Here is a 23,579-nt window from a genome sequence, read left to right on the forward strand (position 1 = left end):
CAACACGTCTAAGAGATGGTACCCCTGAAGTTCTCATCACGAACCGCACAACAGTCTTCACTTACCAATTCAACGACGTGTTGGTCGGCTATGTAGTCCCGACTGTGACTCCAGGCCATAATGACGAGAAATCCGAGGTCATCCATGCGGTTCTACTCAATCAATACTGCGCTACATAAAGGTATTTCGGGTATTTTGAGAACAATTTTGGTTTAATCCGGCTGATGCTAAATCATAACTCCACCAGCTCTGACTACTCAAGAGATAGTTGCCCACCCTTGTTTGTCTTCTTCCCGTCTGTATTTATTGACAGAACTATATCTCCCGCATATTTTGCTCGCATTTTTCTTATATCAGGAGTGCCTGCTTATGACTGCGTAGGACGACAATGTTCTAGAGATGCTACAAAACCACCAAAACTTTCTCTTGAGAACCGACCGAAACTTCGACGAATGGACAGTTTATTTAGAGACGTATACATTTTCACTTCTCAACAGAACGCAGGCCTTGCAGTAATTTATATATCAGGAATTTAACCCACATAACGTATCTCTATTACTTCAGATGAACGAAAACAAACTACTTGGCGCCGCAGCATGCAATGCATTAATTTGTCTTCATAAACTTTCTGTACCCTCTGCATTTATGACAACTCTGTGTACACGTTCTACTACTATAGTTGCTGAAATAAATATTGGTTTATTTCTAACACAAATTTCAATTCGGGACGCCAGGTGTCAGATTTCTGCCGGCCTCTTGGCCAGATTGGCCAGGAAAATATCCCCTCCTAGTGGTCCATACTTAATTTTTGCCTCAGCTCTGGAACACCTCCGGGGCAACATGCTATCCGGCCAGTGTTATGGATCTCCAAGCAGGCTGTTCCGACACTAAGAGAGTTGCTAAACATTGACTAAATACTGTTTTACTGAACGCTGCAGTCCACAAAAGATAATTCGATTTTTTTTTTTCAAAGTGCTAAACGGGGCTTAAGAGTGACGCTGCAGGTGCCGGGAAAAAAATGGTTCTAACTTCGTGTGAATTGCACCGCGACCAGTGTTCAACTTCGTGTACATACATGACCATAACGTCTCCCATTTTATGTTCCTCCTCAATTCTTTGGAAGTGTTCATTTTGAATTTTTGGTTTCTTTTCCTTGTTTGTTCACTATAGTGTTTTCACGCCGGCAACTTGCAAAGCCTGGTCAAACGTGATCGTGCTCCGAGGGAAGCTATATATTTTAGACGGCGTGTCGTCACATAGAAGTATTACTTTTCTCTTTGCAGTGTTCTTTCGGATAATATCCGACATGTGCGAGCGATATAAAGGCAAAACCTTCAAAGCCTACCTTGGAATGATGCCTGTTGTCGTGCTTCATACTCCAGACGCTGTGCAGGTAAATGAACAACCCTTAGAATGTTCATAAAATATTCCCTTTTAACCCTTCTGCAACTATCCCAGCCTGCTTCTGTTTCTTACCCGTCTTTATGTTGGCGACCTTGATTTTATATACAACATGCCATTTGCAATTTTCTACATGAATTATAAGGCTAGTTTTGGGTCCCGAATGTTTGCAGCAGGAGCGTCTGCTGGAACTTTTTTTGCCGTAGAATACCATACCGTAGAATAAAAGTGTCATGATACCACTTATACAGACACGTAAAAAATAGTTACGAGGCATTACGGAGAAAAACGCCTCTTTACCTGAACTGTAAAAAAAATGAAGCAAGATCCGATTTTGTAGCACCCGTTGTTCAACAAATTTCTTCCTAACTTGTGTAAAAATATTCAATCAGAACATGCGGAAATACCGAAACAAAAGAGAAACATAAACCTACCAGGAAGATTGCTGGCCGCGGTAAATCATTGCAAATCACGGCTATCTTTGGCAGGCTGTGCCTCCCTTTAGCTTCGCTTTAGGATTATTCTACGAAAAAAAGTTTTTTACGCCATTTGGAGGGCACGAGCCTATGCGACTCGCAGTGATTGGCCACGGTATTTCTTTGCTGCTAGGGCCAAGCTATTGCCGGCACACCTTGAAAGTATAGGTGTCCTCATTTACAAACAACAACACATACAGATAAAAACACATCATAACGCAGCATCAATACTGCTTCACTGCAAAGGGTTGTTAATTACAAAATTAATTTGCTCACAGTAAAGCCACGTCTTAAGACGTGTGCTCCGCACGTGCAGTGAGGAATGCAGTACGGCCAGAACGAGCAGAATTATTCGTACAGCAGCTTCTCCTTCCATGCCAAGTTTACCTAAGGGTAATTTGGCGGTGTGGAGGGGGCTTGTGTTGAGCTTCGTTAGGGTGAATGCATGTATAGATTGCCGTGCTTGCATAGTTGTGTGGGGTTGCACGAGGAAACATTTCTTTCATACACTTACCACGCCATTTTTATTCTGTTTCAGACCCTTCTGACGAGCAAGATAAACATGAAAAAACCCATTGTATACAACTTCATCGTATCCTGGCTGGGAGAGCATAATATCCTTACTGCGTAAGTGTCTATCTCCGAACCACGATAAATTACCAGCCCTCCCCCCCCCCCCCCCTAGAGGGCTGGTGAAGAGCTTTTCAAAAAAAAAATGGGGGGGCATTACATTATGGTTTTCTTGACGCTGAATTCGAAAAACATGTTTCTTCTATGTGTAAATACACGCAAACCATCTTTTTTCGTCAAAACAAACGACCCCTGCCCGCGGGTGTGGTGAGAGCCCTGGTTGCCTTTCGCGATTGGCTGGCGGCAGATGACGTCATATTCGGAAGTTCCGGCTCTGCGGTGACCGCTCGGCCTGAAGAACTCATTCTGTTCCCGTTCAGATACGGGCCAGGAGATCCTCTGGTGAATGGAGGGCTCACACAATCTTTCCTTAGAATAGGAGAGCCTAAGGTACGTATAAACGCAACAGGTTCGCTCGCGGCGAGCTTTAGAAAGAGGTTCTCCCCCGACGACTCATGGCCGACTTGCTTCTCGGCTGCAGGGAAGTTGCGCAGATATTGGTTCGCCGCTTTCACTACCAGCGCTAGTCACAATTCCCAGCACAATTTTTCAATCCACCATCATCCCCACTCTCGAATGTGGAACTTTGTTTTTACATTTGGAGAGGCGGCAACAAGCTCTGTGCAGCGGCCTGCGATGCGCACAGGCAGCGCGGCCGCCGGTCGCCGCGTCGCGCAGAGGTGCTGGTGCCGGGTCGCTGCTCAGCCGGTCAGTGGAATGTGGCATTGCTGCACATACTTAGAACAGGGGAGCCGAACGTTGGCCGCCCCCCAAAAGTAATAGGAACCCAAGCGCAGCACGCTGGTCCCCGACGAGCCTTAGCACGCCTTCCCCAACAGCTCCAGCCGGCTCAGGTTGCACGGAACGCCGCTGATGTTGGGAACTTTAGGCTTAGCACCAAGGGAGATAGTTGGTCGCTGCTACCTCGACAATTGTGAATGACTATCTTTAACACAGTTTTTCACCCCACTATCATCCCCTTTCTCGCATGTGAAACCTTATTCCTACGTTGGTAGTCACTCTAGCGATCGGTGCTGTGCTCAGGCTTGCGCGCAGGTAACGCCATCCATCGGCCTCTCGCCGCATCTCGTGCTCGGGCAGGTTCGTTTGCTGCCGTCGTCCAGCCTACGCGAACGGTCGGCGCTCCGCATCGCGATGCAAATTCGATCACCTCTTTCGAAATCACCTTGGATGACAATCCCTAGCACAATTTTTCACCACACTATCATGCTCTCTTGCACGTTTACTTTCCTTTTCGCGACGGCCTTGATTCTGGACGGCAGCGAAGAGCGGTCGCTGCCGCGGCATGTGTGGTGCGAGCGTTTTCGTGCTCCGTACGGTCATGCACGACCAGCGAGTGTGCGGAGCGCTTCCGCGCGCAGAAAACGCTTCATGCTTTCATCTTGCTTGATTTCTTCTCAAAATCTAGCGATTCAGCTAATCTGTCGTCACAGCCAACAACGTTGATCGGGAAATCGAGCAAGAAGTTCGGGAAGCCCAGAGCGCTGTGGTCCCACAAATTTTCTAATTCCCTTATAATATTGGATCAGGAACTTGGGGTACCTCCGTATTTGCTTGAGCCCGTCCCTTCGCGCATGAAGCACAGAGCACCCGACGACACGGCCGGCCCCACGACTACTCGTGAAGGCAATGTAGTAGCCACGGGCGCTCGGGTAGGAAACCTCTGGTATCAAGGAGTCGCTTTTGGGAATCACACAGTAGCATTACGGTTAAAAATCGACGCGGAAGCATCTCTAGGCAATGATGATTAATAAAGTGCTGATTACACGCCTGCTTAATTAGGAAATTCGCCCAGATAACTGGGACACTGCGAAGGGGCGGCGCACGTCGCTGGCCATCTTCCGAATATGACGCTACTTCCGTTCGCGGCCTCTAGTTTCTCGCTCTTCCGGCGATGCGGCAGGGAGCAGTGGGCAGGCGCTGTCCCCAAGCTAAAAATGACGAAAAACATTTACAGGCATAAACTGACCAATGTAATAATTGTAAAAAGTAGAGTATTGCCCGGTTTTAAAAGCACTTCAGTAGCCCTTTATATCCTGGCACTGTTCAGAACTCCTCCAAACAAGAAAAAGCTACCCAAGGCTTATATCTGGAAGGTCGTCTGCTGTCACTGGCGATAACCCCATGGCCCTTACCCATGGTAGGACATGCCACGCTACGCTCACATCCTCGCTTGCGCAGTCACAATTCTTAATTGTCCATTTCATGCCTTCGACAACGTTCTTGGGTAAAAATTCAATTGCATTTTTCTGTTGTTGTCCATGTCAGTCATCATTAACAATTATAATACGGCAGCCAGTCCAAGGGTGTACTGTCCTCAGAAACTATATAATTAGCATGCAGTTGCCGTAAAACGGCCTTTTTTTTACTGCTTTTATATAAGCGTTATACAAAGGAAGATAGTAGCTATCCGAGAGATGCTGTAGGACAAAAGAAATGTCTATGAAAGCTTGCTTCTTCTAAGAGTGAACTCGCGTGTGCCAACTCAAACACGACACAATTTTTTGACTGTTCGTTTCTCAATACCATAAATTGTTACTAATCGTTGTAACCAGACAAATCCCCATGAAGTGCACGGTTTCACCTATGATGAGGCCTTGCAAATGATTAAAGTAATGACATGCGACAAGTAAAAAAAAACTGGAGGGTGGATTACATGTGTTTAGAGTTGGAGTGACCATTGTTACCAAATGGCCTATGGAGTAGCCGTTTTTTTAATTATGTCTCTAGTGCCCTCGCCCATCTCCCCACCTCTTAATCTCCACTGCCTATTCCAACTAGCTTGTCTGGCTACTGACGCTGCAAAAACAAAAAGAAGGTGGAAAATGCTTATGTAAATACAATACATCATGGTATACCTGGGTACCCCATTCCGAGGCATGGTTGACCTAGGAAGCGAAAACGCGTACGGTTATTGCTGCGTGACAGCAACACAAAGAGGAAACTTAAGGTAGCACAATGATGCAGCCCTCAACTGCACCCTACCTCGCGTCCCAGATGTAAGTAGCTTCGGCACGTTAAAGAGACGATGGACAAAACATGCCATTTTTCTTATTTCTAAGCAGTATTTATTTCATATCTCATTACACTCTTGTTCAGTTGGAAACAATGCTTTATTACGGAGAAATTTGTATTTTACCAATAGATTGAAGTTGAACCTTTTTAAATACAGAACAATACGTACGAAAAGTCATTATGACGCACTTCAGCATATCTTCTTAGATTGTTTGCAGTAATACTCTTAGAAGAGCCACACAAAGATGGTGTAACCTTCTGGGCTCCCAGTGCTTGTATTTTGTGACAAAAACAGCCGCCATTTTTAAGCTGTTACGTCGCATTACGTCACTTTTACGCAGGCTGAAGTTGCCAATGCATGACGTAATCGTTCCCGCCAACACTTTAAATTACGTCACGCCTTCTCAGCCAATCACAGAGGGGGTGTGTATTACAAGCAGTATTGTTGTTGAATAGCAACGACAGGCTTACGATGTCATGCCCGCTGCATTTAGTCTGGTTTTCATTGCCGGCCAAGAATTATGCGCCTTTAGTAACGAGAAATAAGGCAAACTTTAGAACTGGTGTCCCTAAACGATATGAAACGTCAAAAGGACGACAGCACACACAACCGCTTTGTCAACCGGAAGCACATGACCAAAATTGAAAGCCAATCAGAAAACACTTCCGGCAAATTGCCAGAATTGCCGGCAATTTGTGCAGTCGGGAATAGGGCCCTAGAACATTTTTTTCCCATTCCTATCTTCTGTTTGCCTTCAGGCAATTAAATTACGTTCATTCGAATTCCATGCACACTTCATTTGTTTACAAAATAATCTGTAATTGCTATCACTATTTTTTTTCTCATTCCATTTTTGACACATTTATCACCGTAACATTGCGGCGTCGTTCGGCGAGAGTAGATAAGTGCCGCGAGGCGTCGCTGCAACTCTTGGTTCTTTCCTAATTAGCTACTCCTGCGAAGCAGGTTGCGTTTAAAGGGATCCTGCAACACTTCTCTCAACGTTTTTTTTTTTAAATCTTAAATGCTTGCATAACGTAGTCACCCAACACACCAAGTACTTAGATTAGGGGGTCGCAAAGTACCTCAGAAAAAATGACTGATCTATCCCCACCAGATAACTTGGGAACTCGCCCAAAAGATTTTCTCTCTTTCCCGGTCTTGACGTTCTTCGACGGCTCGAATTACGTCACTGATGCCATGTAGCTGCTGTTGGCTGGTTTTGCTTCAGATGCAGCAATGAACGCTTTTCGATAGCAGCTTTAAAAATAAAGCCACAAAAACAAAGCAGAAACGGAAGGCGCATCTGGTGCGACGAACAAATCACACAGTGCCGCTCCGTGCTGGCGATAACTGTAGCTTTCGCGGTGCTTCCAGACGCCAAGGAATGAGTGAAGGCATTTATCGAAAGTGTTGCAGACTCCATTTAAGTGAGCGCATTTAGTACTGTGTCATGCATTCTTTTTTTACGGGAGTGAGGTATGCACTGTCATTCTCCCGCTGCATAGTGAGCTGAAAAGAGGCCAACTAAAGGCCCCCATGCTGCTTTCGCCCACCGCCTAGGGACGTGACGAAGTAGCTTTAACGCGACCACGAACAAATGAGGCAGTCTGACGCGAGATTGGCAATAGACGACGCAAACAAGAATTAAGGGATGGTTCTTGTCGGTTGGTATCATGTGGCACTGCTGTTACACAAACTCCGGACAAGGAGCACCCGGCTTTGGTCACTTGGCCACAAGCATGTTGATATTATCGCCAAGCCCTCGATTTTTTTTTTCGAGAAAGAATTGTAGTGTGTGTTTCAGAGCGGTTTGGATGGAAGAGAGGCGTTAAAATTCGGTTCCCTCAAATAATTAATGAAGGTCGCCGGCAGTTCATTTGTAGTATTTGTTTAGCGTGTTTCACGTTCGTTTTTATTGCTTTTATGGCAGCCGGGCTGTCAAAGTGTACGAGGGGGGTGAAGCACAGCCGTGGGAACTCTTTTTGTCTTGATCGTGTTTCTAGAAAGGGCGGGATGCTGCGCGTGGGCGGAGATGCACCGGCTAAGGTTGTCGATGGAGATATAGGCGGCCTGGAAAATATTGTCAACGGTGTTTCTTTTTCGGAGCCTTGCCGGCGCTATTTTTGCCTTGAGAGCATAAGGGCCGAAAATCTGTGTGTGTGTATTGAGAGGGTCATGGTAGTTAGCGGCCCTCGGTGAAGATACGAGAACTGCGAGGTCAGTCGAGGGGTCAGGATGAGTCAATAGAGAAACGCGACACAGTGTCTGAAGAGATTGTACTGCCCAAAGTTACAGGGTGGGCGTAAATTTTCTCCGCGTCTAAGGGCGTCGCCGCGGTGGCGGCGAGGGGTCAGATCACCGGGGGAGTATGCGTGTCTGTGCCGGTAGCGAGTTCACGGATTACAGGGGTGTGCTAACCAATGCGGGTAATGGGAAAACGCGTCAAATGGTTCGGTACTTTGTCCATTGGCATCCGCAGAAATTACACTACTTCCTAACATTTTAGTGGTTGCGCTTCCCATTTTTAAGGGCAAAGCTCTTTAGGACCTCGCAGTGTCCGTGCCGATGTCTGGCGTTGTCCGTGCGCAAGGGGCTTTAAGTGCCCACAGCATTGTACGCCATCTATCGAGAGCGGCGCACACTGTAGTACCATACCCGCGCCATCTGGGGAGAGCGCCGGTAACTGCAGTAGCAAAGAGCGCGAATTTCAAAGCGAACAAAACGCAAAAATAAAGCAAAAACCTTAAACTATCTAACTATAATCCGCGGAAAAAGTGAACGATGCCGAGGGTGCGAAGTACTGGGACGCGAATTGTCTTTCGTGTGGCGCTTGTCATTTACAGTACGTAGTGCAATAGACTCTGACGTTCTAACCGCAATACACTCTGACGTTCTTTATCACGAATGAGGCGTCGCCTTCGTCCTTTCAACGCAGCACTGGCGCGAGTTGGCGGTTCAAGCGGCGCATGATGACGCCGGCGTTCCACTTCCGAGTTCTCAGCGACTATCTGAGCACTTTCAACAACAACGCCACGCTGCTAGTGGAGCGAGTAGACAAGCTGACTGCGAAGGAGCCCGCGGAGCCCATCCCGGCTTTCCGCCTCACGCAGAACTGCGCCCTCGACATCATCACTAGTGAGTGCACGTTCAGCTCATCTCTCAAAATGAGATCAGGTGTCTTGAATGTTGTTAATAACCAAATTACAATACTAACCACTTAATTTATGAATACTTCGGTATATTCACCAGGAACAACCTGTCGACGGGTTTTGTAACCTTAGAAATCTCCGCGGGTGGGCTTCACCCCAGCGCCCCAGAACGACCAGTAAGCGCGACTAAATGTGCAAATTTGGTGAATGACGTCACCCAGCATTCGAATTAGCGCAAAGAATATAATCTGCGCTGGGACAACAGCGCACATGCACACCTTGCGCTGCTGTCCCAGAGCATACTTTCTTTTTTACTCTAATAGCACGCTGGGCTCCGTCATTCGCCAAATGTGCACATTTGGTCGCGCTGATTGGTCGTTCTGGATCGCTGGGGTGAAGCCAAGCGGAGTTCTTAGAGTGAGGGCGTGACGGGTAACTTTTTTAGCCAGTAAAGGGTAACAGCCAAATGATTACAGCATGACTAAAAAATAAGACATGAACAAACGCACAAATGACATATAAGAGGGTGGGAAAATAGAGTTAGCATTGTTTAGATAATATGCGACGTAAACAGATATAGAAAGGCATAAAATATACTAACTCATGAAAAAATATACTAACGCCTGACGCCTGGGATATAGCCGACGCGATTGTGATCGATAGTCGGTGGCGGACAATTCACGGGTGCCCGGTGCATATAGGTCCTAAGCTCAATTTGCTCTAAGCATTGACCGCGGGGTGGTGTTGTACTATAGCGTGTGTTTTTCGCGCCGCTCAAACGACGGGTTGCTGCCCATCTCTCTTTAGCGCGGAGCATCTGTTCGCGGCTAGCTTACTCATTACGCTTAGGTATTATGAGGGCCAATCAAAGAAATGAAGTTAGCTGAAGTCGGAAAATCCTGGGACACGCAATTTGAAAGCTCATTAAACGGTAACGAATGCATTGAAGCTGTGAATGCAAAATACAAAATCGGAGGGCGAAATTGGAGAGAAAACGAGAGGAAATCGAGACAAAAATTGGTTTTTGAAAACGACTGCTTCGTTTAGGAGGGAAGTCCACCGTGTCATCATCGTCTGAAGTTCTCGACTCCTATCCTTCACTCGATCACGCACGGCCTTATTATGACAGTATTGTTAATTTTCTACAACACACACAATCAGCGTATTTTCGCAATGACATTCGCGGGTTTCACGTGCGCTAAGATGGGCGAGTTCGCGGTACGGCGCGGACACTACTTGTTTTGGCGTTCCGTAAGGTCTGTCCATCTGCCGATCCTCCACCTAATTGCCTGTAAAGGATGCACCACAGCACTATGATGATTGTAGTGGTGAAGCAAACGTTGGCGTGATGCGAAGCACAGTCGCACTCCTCGCACTACGCGCATTGCTCACACTCGCAGTGCGCGTACTCCAGGATCGATTTCAAAGAAAGGTCTCGGGATGTTTATTTACGAATGCCTGCGAGGTAATAGCAAGTAGGTGTGCGAAAAAAAAAACTTCGCTTTTAGATGCAATTATCAGAGGTGACTTCTTTCTCTACTACTGTGTACGCAATTGGTGAATTCAGAATAAGGGGAAAGGAGAGGAGGCAGCCGTAGGGCCAACAAGAGCGTCACGTTACGCACTACGTGGATGTATACGTGCGCCGATTGCGCGCTGCACCTCTGCTGACGCTGTTGTCATTGCGGAGGGTGGGTAGGGCAGCGCATATGTGCTGGTACTATCTCGCATTCTCTCTTTACTGCTCTCAAGGCCACATGGGGTTTCTAGTGTAAACAGTTATCAGACGGAAACCAAGCGAACTGATACAGCTCGCCGCTGTAAACCATGCACAACGAGAAAAAAAAACATTAAAGACTGTGGCGAAAGCAAGACGGAGCACCCCCTTGCGTATACTCAGATCGATACAATGTCACTCGTACTTGAGATACGTGCAAAGACAGATATGCAAAAAAAAAGGAAAGTCTCATACTTCCCTTTCAAAAAATGCTAAAAAGGAGTTGCTGAACTCATTATTGTTCAACGAAGCACAGAAAATGTTTAGTAATTTTTAAGTTCTCGGTTTTGTTCTCTGCATTGAGTACGGGGCATGTGGGGATTTAAAAAGTTTGTCAGGGCAGACATTAGTATTTCACTTTCACGTACACTTTGCCTTTAGCGCTAAACAAATATGATTTCGACGATTTATTCATTCGCTCTACGTCTTACACTACCATCCGGAAAATGCTTTTATGTTTTTACAATACAGCATGCATACCCCGATTTGATGTAATTGGTTTAAACAAATATTGTATTGCGCTTGCATTTTATTACTTGTTGTTGTTTGCTTGCTTCTTGTTTGCTTGCAATTTGAATTTTTGTATTTTCTATTTTTTTCCCTGCCTCGTCCCTGCTGATTGTGTCGTTGGGGGTGGGACCTCCGTCAAGCCGCGAGTACAGCGGCTTTTTTTCCCGCCTCCTCAGCCATTGTACTTGACTGGAATAAAGAACTTCAACTTCAACTTCAGTCAAAAAATCATGCACCCCCCCCCCCCCCTTTCGGTGTAACGACGACGATGGTTGAACGCGAAGCTTTCTCGTGATTGAATCCTTATTTAGCCAATCCCACACTGCGAGTATGGGCTACTCCCGAGTTAAGCACCATTGTTCTAGAATAACCAAGGCTTCTCTCGGGTATGTACTCCATAGACCTAACGTTTCAGTTTGGGGTCTGCAGCGTGGCTCCGCGCCAGCTGTTTGGCGTACAGTGAGTACTTTTTTCAGTGCGCGCCTTCGAGATGTTAAACCTTAAAATGCGACGTCAGCCCTAATGAACTGCGCCTAACAGCCTTTTAGCATGCAGAGTAACGTCATCCTCATCGTACATCGAGCTGCAGGTAACGGCTGTCGACGTCCACCTCACAGCAATTCGTTAGGCCTATATACGTCACGTTGTCGGACGCCTGCGTCGTCTCCTCCCTTTGCTGCACATGAAACATTACCGGAGGAGGCCTAACGAAGCTGTCGCCGAGCTTTGCAGGAAAGCGGGTGAATTTTTCTACACTGCACCACAAGACCATCATCATCATCGGCAGAAAAAGTTGGCTTTAGTGCAGTGCGTTTTCGCGAACGGGTATCATTCGTTAGAGGCTGAAAGCTTCGTTTTAAAATGGCTGGTAGCGATTTCTTAGAGAAATACCTGCCGACTGCATACGGAAATTACTAGCCTGCTTCCTCGTTGCGGTGCCGTCTGTATTTGGCATAAAGTAAACCTGAAGTAAATCGCCAACACTTTTGACTTACCTCAGCAAACGAAATTAGGGAATTCCTAGACAATGTTCCAAGTTTTTTCTGCCTATGCACGCGCAGTTTGACCCCAAAAAAGGATTTAGAGAGTGTACCGTTTTCCCGCTACCATCCACCCCACCGTCTTGCTGACGTCGGGTGACGACAGACTGGCAAATCGGCCGGTCTAAAATGAACCGATTGGCAGCATTTTTAACTCGTAAAACCTGTGCACAAACAAACCAAAGGTCGACAGTCATCATTAAAGCACTGGAAACTAAAATTGTGAGCGTTTTCAATTGCACAAAAACGCACTGCAAACAACCGGTTCGGGGTGTCACATTAGCAGTTGGCGCGGCGTCCTCGAAATGCGCATTGCGTTCTTTCTTCTGGTGGCTTAATGCGAATAAGCCAAGGCTTCACATATCCATTAAAACGTAAAAAAAAATGTATTCAAAGATATATTGGCGAGTCGTTAGAATGCGTAGCCATCTCGTCTTTTCCAGCGGGCATTCTGCCAATCGTACTCAGTGCTGGAGTGGTCTCAGCAGTCACGTTTGCTCTCTATAGCAGCGGCATTTGCCTCATGTCGCTTCTTTCGTTGCTGAGCAGTATCAGAATTTTGTTGCCACAATTTCCATTCCTTTCGCTTTGCCGCCCACCCTGACTGCAGACTCCATTTTAAACACCTACAAGCGGTCGCGGGAGTCCAGGAACCGTTAAGCAGCGGCAGCTGGTTCTCCGCGCTTCTGCTTGTCCCCATGGCCACGTGCCCAGAGTTGCGGAGGTTCTCCGCACGTTATCTCAACAGTGTTGTTCTCTGCTTTTTTATCGCTCCTTCTTGTTACAAAGCGACGCGATAATGGACAGAGAGTCACGCAGATTTTGCCGACATATCCGGTTTCATGGTCACGTAATGGCAACAAATGGTTAAACTGCACTATGAATTACGAAAATTGCGCTGAATAGACAAACAGAGGAAGAAAGACAGACAATGCGCAACTCACAACTTTCTTCCTCTGTTTGTCTATACAGCGCAATTTTTGTAATTCATAATGCACCAACTAGCCCAACAGCACATTTTACTGGTTAAACAGCACAGTGCAACTACAAGGGATACTTCGGCAAATTCACTTTAGGGTTTCATTGAACAAAGACCTCGTGGCGCACCAGCGAAATACAGAAAGCTTTTATTACCGTTTGTATTGTATGTGCTCGTTTGCCGTGTCATTCGTTGTGCCGTATTTGTTTCGCGTCATTACTAAAAGTGCTTTGAACCGGGATTACTGCAGAGGTCCTGATGGGAGTAGATCTGGGTTCGCAAGTGGACACGACTGATACGACCTTCGCCACTCACTTTAACATGTAAGTACACACACCTCGCGGGCCCAAGAGGCGCCCTCGTCTAGCACGAACCAGCCAGTATTGCCGGATTGTACAATATGGGTCCAGATTCACCAATCTGTTCCCAAGAAAACTATTTTGACGGCTGGTTCAAACTTGCCGGGGCTGTGGCTTTTATCTGTCTTATCACGCGAAACTAGCTAAAGTAACCCCATGCAAGAGCCCAGACAATCAGAAACTCCCCTTCAAATACTTTATGGGGAAACAGCTTTTTTAATCTAGGCCTTTGTGTACGAACGCCGAAGCTGGGCTGCGGCACGTACTGTGGCAAAGGGACGTGCAATAAGTAAACCCCCCTTAAGCTCTCTGCGCAGCGGTGTCTGCGCAGCATCCGTGTAGTTTGCTTCCGTGTCAAAAACGTTTCTCATAGCCTTGGATCACTCCGCGATTTCCGGAGTAGCAATAAAACCCATTTACCGCTTTGCCATCGTCAACACTGCCTTTTCAAATTGAGCGCCTTCTGCAGCACTGTGGAGTCAGATAGCAGAGACCCCGTATCTCTTATGCTCTCTTACGTTCACATGTTCTCTTACGTGCAATATCTCTTACGTTCACACAAATAAACCAAACTAAAAGACACAAAACAGATTCGATGGTTGTTTAGGAAACGCGTATATTGGTTCAATGCCGCATTGTATTCCCTGTGATCTATTGCTGAGTAGTTGCGTTTGAAGTATTGGTTGATTGCAAGGTTTAACGCGCCGAATCAACGCAGGAGATGAGGCGTTCCGTAGTGGAGGGCTCCGGATTAGTCGTCACCACCTGGTGATCTTTAACGTGCGCCGAAATCTCGTACACACGGGCGTTTTTGCTTTTCGCCTCCATCAGAAAAGCGTCCGCCGCGGCCGGGAATCGAACCCGCGTCCCCGTGCTCAGCTGAGCAACGCCTCAGTCACTGAGCCACCGCGGCGGGTAGTTGCGTTTGAAGTAAAGTGAGCATGTATGTATGGCTGGCTGGGCAGTTTAGCTTCACGATCCTGGATGCACCACGGCCCTCAACCAGCACGTCCATAAAATGGAGGTGCTAGCAACAAAATGTACAGTCTTTGTCAAAATTTTCTGGGCCAAGCTGCAAGCGCGCAGCCCGCAAAAGATTCAACGTACAAGCTTGCATCCCGAGCGAGGCTGAAACGTTTTATGCAGGAAAGCTAGAGAAAACACCTTTCTCTTTCACTGCCTTCAAATATTTTTGTCACATATAAAAGCAAAGCCGATTCTATGAATTCTTTGTGGTCGAAAAGGCTTAGGATTGGCCCATAAAATTTTGACAAAGGCTGTACCTCCTTACTTCAGGGGCTAGGAAGTGATGACTTTGTAAGTCCAATAAAACTTCGCATGTTCATAAAAAAACTTTAGTGGCAAATGGGGATGGAATATGTTTGTGTAGTGTCCGTATTAGAATGAGATCTAGACCAGTTTTCCGAGGCCACATGCTTCGCATCCAATGCTGTGTTTTAGGAACCAAATTTATGCACCTGAAATGGTCTGCAACAGATGACATTTTTGAACATCGATTGAAAGAATTTGTAGCCAACCCAGGCTAAACCATTTTCGAATTGCTCCCAAATGTACTACGAGGGAACTGGGAGCACGAACCTTTAAAACGAGATATCTAATACGTAATACATTTGACTAAGCACCAACCACAAACTGAAGTCTATGCCTTTTCATTGCCATGTATGACCGGCGCTGCACGGTCGCAGATCCGGAACTCTTTGGAACTATGCCCGACTGTCAAAGCATTTCTGTGTTCGGAAGCCGTTACATGATCTGATATGCGTTGGTTTGTGTTTTTGCGTAAAAAAAAAATATGCTCGAAGGGACCGGAAATCCCACATACAACTTCACTCCTTTCAAAGCATTGTCTCGTTAAAATAATAGACATGCCAAGTTTAACGCGAATTTGAATGAAACGAGTTATATAAGAAATAAGATAGAGTGGAGGGTGCCGGCTCACCAGCCACTTTCAAGCAATATATAGATATACTAACAAGTCGCCGCAGGTTGTCTTCACTGCAATGCTCCAGCACGATCAATCAGCGGGACCAATAGTCAAATTCGGTGAATGACGTGGCCCAGCTTGCGGTTTGAGTAAAAAAAAAATTTGAGCAGGAAAAACAGCGCAAGTGGTGCATTAGTCCCTCGGCATAGTCCATTTTTTTCTCGAATCGCAGGCCCCGCCACGTCATTTGCCAAATTCCCATATTTGGTCAACTGATTTGCCGTGTTGGGGCGTCGCGGTGAAACCAACGTGCGCCGGTTTCTTAGAGTGTTCAAGGTCAATAGTGCGATTGGCTGGTGCTGCAAAAAGCCACCGCGAGCTGTGATAGTTTTGTGGGCTTGCAGCCAAAACCTATGGAGTTGGAAATTAAAAATAATGTTATCTTGTAGTGACGAAGCGGCTAAGAAATGGCTTCAGTGTGGAAAACGCAAGGGAAATGAATTTGAGTAGGAGGCACGTCAAAAACAAAAGCTCCGCGCAGCGAGGGCGATGCACCATCTCTGCGTAGCTCTCGTAACAGCGTGCAGCGTCACGAAAATAACGACTTACGAACATGCAGGAAATCTTTCCTCCATGCTTGCAAAAAAATCGTAGCCTCTGTTGTCTTTTTTTTTAAACGAACTGAGGGTTTAGGCGAGCCCAGGTCGTCCCTTCTAGTCCCTTCCATCAGCTAAAGCAAGAACGAAGCCCCTAGATACACTGTTAGGCGGCTTAGGATTATAACACGGAAAAATAGCCTGTTGCATTCGCCCGGTTTGATCAGCTATTTGAAAAATCCATTCTCTTCAAGAATAGCCTTTCCACTAAAGTGCCGCATTGCCTTCATAGTCCCTTTAAAGGGACACTGAAGTGAATTTGTCAAGCTCCCGTTTTTGCTTGCACTGTGTAGACTGGCTCAAATTAGCACACTTTTCATCGTTTATCCGGTTGACAAATCGGTAATTATTTTACAAAGCGCGAAAGAAGAAAAACTACCATGCGTGGTTTGCGGCGCCCGCACAAACTAAGCTGTGACGTTAGGAGGAGGGGCGCCGTGATTGGACGATGCCCAAGGTTAGCAATCAAACAAGTTTCGGTTTCGGTTTCGGTCTGTAAAACAACATGTTTGACATTCGATGGCGTCGTTGGATGGGCACTCTCAATATCCCAGTTATCGTAGTACCGCGCTTCTGCCATGTTGTTGGCTGTAAAATGCATAAGATAAGCCTCCCAAGACGGCTTGGAATCGTAACATTCACTATCTGAGGCCTACGCAGTGCATGAACGCCCTCCGCGTCCCCGCAGACGCTCAAATGCATGCGCTTTTCCCCCATATTTGGAGCTTGCCTCGCTCATGCCTGTATCGTAAAAAGCGTGTTCGCACCAGGCCAAGGGTCTCTTTATTCTGGCCTGTGCCCGCTGCCCGCAAGCAGTCGGTGCTTATGGCAACAGCACGCCAACGAGAACTCGCTAGCGCGGCAGTGCCAGCCTGCGCGAGTTCTGTGGACTAGTTCGTGGAGCAATGAACGTTGCGGCCCAAAAAAAGGTGAACTCAGTATAGAAAACATCGGCGAAAAACAAAAAAGTTAACTCATAAAAAAAAAAGCATGTACCCGCGGCGATTTGAACTTGTGACTGGCAAAACACTTGCAATGACATACCCAGCACCCCAGACGACTAGGCCACATGCGGCCGCTGACGGCCTTGGAAAAGATAAGGTATATAATCTATAACCAGTTTACACTTTTATTTAGTTTTAGTATTTCAAGCAGCTTAGTTGACTATTTGTTGTATTGCGCTCGTGCAGTAAGCGTCCCCCAAATTTCCACAATAGCTCACGTCTAGCAATTGCATTTCGTAGACGGGAAAGCGTTCGCAGATGCGTAGTCGTGCTGCTGACCGCTCTGCTTGTTCGCCCAGCGCAAAAAAGGGCTTCCCGCACCCTAGTTTTACGCTGTACGGTAAAAATATCAGTTGATTTTATTTCCTTAGTACCTATATTGACTTCGCTCACTCTTCTCCCCTTTCAAGAGGCCTTATATTTTCCTACTGGCGTACCAGTCAGCGAAGCGTCGCATGTGCGCTTGTGCAGCGCTTGTGTGAAGCGACCTTGACTTGGAGCTAGATACAGTGTACAAACTAACGAAGTAAATAAAGGCGCATTCTTCCATTCCCAAACGTTTTGTGGCTTAGTTTCAACTGATCGACCGAATTGCGACGACCCGTCGGCGGCCGGCGGACTAAACGGTGGGCCGACTGACTGGGTCGCGGAAGGTTGGCGAGCCGTGCAGTAGCGCAGCCAATTGTCAGCTCCTCTCCTGCTGACGTCACACGAAAACGCCACAGAAAATGGGCGAGCGTAAAGAGAGGAGGACAGCATTTTCGAATTGATTTTTCTACTAAATAAATTCGCGTAAACGCGCACAGAGTGGTCGAAACAGGGCCCAGGGACTCCGGACTACAGTTTGCGCTCGTAATCCCGCATTGTTTACAAATCACTTCAGTGTCCCTTTAAGTGAATCGCTGGGGTGTAAGTAAAGTTAAAGCTACTTTTCAGTCCCAACATAAAACGAGCCACAGGATGACGCCACCCAACGCCAGCGTTTCAAACGGTTACGTAGCGCTCGGGAGCTGAATATAAATAAATAAATAAATAAATAAATAAATAAATAAATAAATAAATAAATAAATAAATTGAACAACGCAGTCCCCCTTTAACCCGAATATTTACATGCACCAGTGCTGAACGCAGGACTTAATTCATGGGGGTTACCCTGAACTCACCAACCCCCAAACGTACATAAAGAACGTAAAAGTAGAAAAAAAGTACTACAAAAACCAAAATAACATTTAAAAAAATAAACACGGATTCAATTCAGCCTTCAAAGGAAAATTTTTCCCCGAGGTCGAAGTTTAGAAAGGGGAGGGGGAAGTGCGTCTTTGCAGCTTCCTCCACCCCCTAGCCTCCTTGTGTACGCCAGTAAAATTCAAGGTACAGCGCCTTTGCAGTGTTGTACGAGCCGCTATGTAACAGAGTTTCCGACGTTTTCGCCCACTAGATGCACCTAAAAGCTGCCTATTGCAGTGTATTGTAATGTTTCCAAGCCTGACAGGTTCGTCCGTAGCATGGTAACATTTTATATGTCAAGTTACTGACTCGCAGGCTGAACATAAAGCTAGTATGCACGCACCAGTGTGCGGCTTTAACATTGGGCGGCTGTACGTTCTTTATACCCATTTTGTGCCGTTTTTTTATAAATTCCTCTTGAAGTGCTGTGATGGGCAACTTAGAGAAACGTTATTTACCCCATCGCAGCTCACGTCCCCGGCAAGCGTCCTTCCGTTGATACGGCAAAGCGAGCTTTCAGGCTTTAGAGGTCAAATAAACAACCAGCTTAATCCTTTCATTTTTCGTCCCGGGGACACACACAGGTTGATGTTTTTGATCGGTGTGCGCATCTTCCGACCCTGGATGTGGAGCGACACTATGTACAAGCGGACCATGGAAGGTCGGCTCTACCAGACGTCTATTCGAGCAATGGAAAAGTTCACCCTCGGGGTAAGCCGCAACGTATTCACATAAACCTCGTACCGGTTGCCTTTGATATTTACGCTGGGTTTTAAACCCAAGTTCGCTCCAAAAGGATATGCGTGAGACTACTTTGATGTGCTTCGAATACATAGACATTTTAAAGACTTCAAATGGAGTGTTCAGAAGCTTATGTTGTTGGGCAAATTGGTACGCGGCTCAACAAGACATGCAAAAAAGCGTGAAGTTTACACATCAGAATAAATACAGGAAATGCCTACAGGACGAGAGCTTGTTCCTTCGTGTTTTCGTCTGTGATTAGTCTGACAAATAAGCTTCCGCGCTTTTAGTCTTGCGTGACACTGTCTTTACACTTGTTGATGAAGTTGATCGACTTTCAGTGCGTTCCGTTGACAGTAAATGGAAAGTTGAGTTCCCATTCCCGTGATTGTGGTTGCTGCCGGATACACCTCCTTCAACTTTTCGAATAATTTGCTTGAAAGTCACTCGAAGTACGCCCTATGGGCGTCGTATTCGATTCAAATGCAAAAATTACCATTCGCATATTAATAATAAGTAAGATAAATAAATGTGTGGAATACTTTACTGCGGCAGCATTACATGGCCTACCCAGTAATATGTCGGCGTTGTTCGGCGTCTGTCGGCGACACAAATTTCCATTGGCAACATCGCGTCCCGTGGTTCCATAGCATTGGTAGAGTGAACTAGCATTGGCGCGCCTCGAACTTTTGGCGCCGCAGCAGGAAGGGAGGGGAAGCGGCAGGGCTATGCGCGGGTAGTGTAGTGACGCCCCCCCCCCCCTTGCCCTAGTGCCATCTACTGGTTCGCTTGGAGCCCTCTTTCTATTCTCTTGATTAACTGCTAAGCGGACTTGCGGGCATAGGCGTGCGCACAGGGAGGGCAGGGGAAGGGGGCGCGCCCTCCCCTAATCATCTTAAGGGGGGGGGGGGGGGGCGCCAAATTTACCCCATACCTTTACTCAATCGAACCTGTCCCCTATTTTTAGGACCACAAGTGTGTTTTTACGGTAATGGCAGCCGAGGAACCCTCTTGTTACCTTCCAAAAACTGTTTACTTTCAGCCCCGGCAAGGCAGGGACCAAAAGCAGGCCATTTTGAGAAACACGTAATCACTCAAGTTTTATTGGTTGGTTGGTTGGTTGGATCCGGAACAAGAATGGCGCGTACCCACTCTGGGGGATTGGCCAAGTCTTATTGTGATTTCACTGTTGAAGAAGCTTAGTAATTAGTTTTAAACGAAGGGAAAAAGGGTACAGTGATGCTAACAGTTTTGGAACCAAAAAAAAATTAAATACTACTGTACCAACAGGTATTTCAATAAAGATTAAAAATTGGTTGATGCGATTGATTTACAAGGCAAGCGACCTGTTTTGGCAATAAATGAGTGAAGAGCGCGAAAAACATCCCCGTTGCACCAACCAACAAGGCCGACTGCCCCAAATGACCATCAATTTTTGCATCTATTGCGGGGCTCGTCCTCTTACTTTTTTTCCTCGGAAATAACGTGTGTTGCACCGAGTTTCAGAATAGACAATATTAACTTTGTAAATTCTTACGCATTTAAAATAGTTAGCGTTAGCCGGGGGGGGGGGGGGGCGGTAATACTTCACCCCTCCTAATCGAGAACCCTGCTCACGCCTATGCTTGTGGATATTTGAGAAACATTGGGCTTCTCGAAGCCCTAGGGTTTGAAGGCGATGCGGAAATAGTAAACTGCAAGGCTCTAGAGGTAACTACACGAATATGGGAATGCTGGTGGAAGAAGAGCAGAGAGGGGAATAAACGAGGAAAAGTTACCACCTGTAAAGGCCAACATTTAGATTGAACTTGGCGCTAAGAGCCGCGCAAAAGTCCACAGAGTTGTATAACGTTGATACCTTGGCTTATGTATGTGAGATGGCACACGTCATTATCCAGATATTTAAAGGGTACACAACTATCAATCAATCAATCAATCAATCAATCAATCAATCAATCAATCAATCAATCAATCAATCAATCAATCAATCAATCAATCAATAAAAGTGCCATCCTTATGTTATGCTTTGAAGTCTAACGTCATAAAGCGGTTACCGTATACCTTGACGTGAACGAGTTTGACGTTGCATGGCACCTGGCGGGAGGTCTAACAAATGCGATTGGCCAAGGCTCTTACTCATGGCAACTGAGTTACACAATAGAATAATGATGATGATGATCAGCATAATGACGAAGATGAGGAGAAGGAGGAGGAGGAGAAGGCGGAGAAGGCATGGGATTTCAGCACGCGGCGCACCGAGCTTAGCAGTTACTCCGCTGCCTCCAAGAGCGGCGTAGCACCCTCTAGCCAGCCAGGACGCTCAAGGCGGCGTACCACCGCACAGAGTGCCGATGCTGCGGCATCTGCTTTCTCTCAGCGCTTAGGTCTTGGCGGCGCCTGCAATGCCGGCACGTCCATTCCGCAGTAGGACACTAATGCTTTCGCTTTCACTACCATGAGAACTTTTTCGCCACTCCGGTAGTTTTTTTTTTTCTCGGATAAACCTTTGTTTTCCTCCAGATGTGCGTTCATTTTTGCTTACTTCGCTTTGATACTGCCCTGGCTTTCTATTGATTAGTATAAACAAAAATAGAAAATAGAAAAGGAAGAATATGAAACCCCCTTTACAGCTTACTGACACTTTGGCTAGTTTACATTCTTCAGCGGGTTAGTTTCAAGGGGCCATGCAGACAAAATGCAAGTTTCGTTTATTCGAAGGATTTGGTGTTTTTGTGCCCCCAACGCTCGTGGGCAGCAAATCATGCTTTATTCACTGATAAATTAATCAATTTAGATACAGTTTTGATTCCCCAACCAAATCGTTTGTTTCGCCACGTGTGCGATGACGTAGCGAGGAAACATCTTAAAACGATGCGTTGTTTAGTGTGAGCGTACTACGGAGTGCCTTGTTAATCGTCGATGATGATGATTATGATGATGACGACGATTAAAGAACCTCGCTTTGTAGCGGGACGCCGGTTGCCCACAAGCGACTTGCCTAATGGGTTTGCACCCCGCCCCCATCTCCCCCCCCCCCCCCCCCCCGGTTTGAAACTCCCAACGGTCCCCCTCCCTGCCCTTGGCCACTTGCCCCCACCCTCCTGCTGTCTAAATTCTCATTCGCTAGATCACTCTACCTATGTCCCTCTCTATTCCATACTTTTCTTCCATACCCCCTACGTCAGTCCTCCTACGTGGCGCCGCCATAACGCGCAGGACAAAACCTTCTTGGTCCAGAACCGCTGTTCGCGATTGCTTTGTTTCTGACCGTATTTGCATCTGTATTGTTTTTGTTATGGTAGGTAGTAATCGTTTCGTGAAACAATGCGTATGCTCGAGAAACAGGGCCACGTAAGACAATGTCGCTTACTCATTCATCGAGTGTCGTGTGAGGCAACCACGAAGCGCAGGACTGCTGTGCAGCTGTAACAAGCATAGTACGCGCATAACCAACAGCAGTATCCACTGGTGCTTCCATGTTTACTTGTACTTTCGTAACTTCCATTATTTACAACGCCATTGTTACTGCTATAAAATGAATATTCATTACATTTAAGCAACACTAGCTCGTTCCACAAGATCATAAACCCTGTCTAACTTGCGTTTGCTTTTGCCGGCCTCAGCCAATCGCACAGCTGGGCATATTGCGTCATAGGTTCTAGTGCGGAAAATGACCTAGTGAGTAGCGTGGCGCTTCCCTTTTTTTCCTTACTATATCGCTTATTTGAGCGAAGTTTACGTTAAAAGTAGGGTCAGTGTCATTCTAACGAGGCAATCTTTCGAATGAACCAAACTTGTATTTTGTCTGCATGGGCCCTTTGCATCCGGACGTCTCTTCTAAAACCTTTGATTATCTTGGATTCACGCAGGTAGCGTAGGGTATATCGGGCATTTTCGATTCCTTTTTAACCAACAAAGCCTCAAGTGTACCATCATTTAACAGTTATTCACCACTTAAAACAATTATTTTGTTACGTAGGCCAGAAAAAAGTCCGTAATTATTCGAGTAGTGATGAAGGTTCACCGTAGTACACTGAACATTATCTGAAATACGGTGCCACTGTGACAACATGCACGTGAACTGGCCTCTGTGTGAATTACTGAGAAGAGAACACATTCAGCCTCTTGAAACATCATCTCCGGTATTTTTTCAACGCCAACCACATCAGGCCCGAGCGGCCAACCTAGCCCTTTCCTTCTACGCCTGTCACTTTCCCTGAATTCCTAGCCTTCGCAGTGCTTTAGTCACGTGACCGGTTACCCTTGGGGCGACGCGTGGTGAAAAGCGGCAACGCAGCAAAATGTGGTCCGCCGTGGCGCTGAGTTTTCTGTCTCTAGCCGGAAGAACGCTCCTTTGGCAATCTCAAATACCGGTTGCCTTAGGCACAAAGCGCTCTCGAATTCAGTTACGGTCGGGTGATACCGGTTAAGCTCGGGCCCCCAGCATACGACATGTGGTCGAAACAGGTATCTCACTCACTACCGTCATGAAGCGTGCGATGCGTTTGGCATTCAAAGAAAAAAAAAAAATACAGGAGGCGATGCTCCAACACTACATCAGGGTCGGCACGAAGCCTCTAGAACTTACACGGTCAAGGGGGTTGGTGATGTTTTAAAAGTGAAGGCCATTGACGAAGTTCAACAT

General features: G+C 46.5%; 1 protein-coding gene across 2 annotated transcripts in view; it reads left to right on the plus strand.

The window, feature by feature from the left end:
* Positions 1-23,579, plus strand: part of LOC144172665 (cytochrome P450 4C1-like) — a 65,595-nt gene that overhangs the window by 14,946 nt on the left and 27,070 nt on the right. For both annotated transcript variants that reach the window (XM_077701306.1, XM_077701305.1), the window contains exons 2-6: positions 1,284-1,393; positions 2,416-2,504; positions 8,483-8,682; positions 13,253-13,325; positions 18,778-18,904. In XM_077701306.1, coding sequence (XP_077557432.1) covers positions 1,284-1,393; positions 2,416-2,504; positions 8,483-8,682; positions 13,253-13,325; positions 18,778-18,904 — 599 coding nt within the window. The remainder of the gene's footprint in view (positions 1-1,283; positions 1,394-2,415; positions 2,505-8,482; positions 8,683-13,252; positions 13,326-18,777; positions 18,905-23,579) is intronic.

Source organism: Haemaphysalis longicornis, unplaced genomic scaffold, assembly GCF_048455015.1.
Source record: "Haemaphysalis longicornis isolate Haplotype H1 unplaced genomic scaffold, Haemaphysalis longicornis Haplotype H1 scaffold_25, whole genome shotgun sequence".
In the NCBI taxonomy this organism is placed as follows: Eukaryota; Metazoa; Arthropoda; class Arachnida; order Ixodida; family Ixodidae; genus Haemaphysalis; species Haemaphysalis longicornis.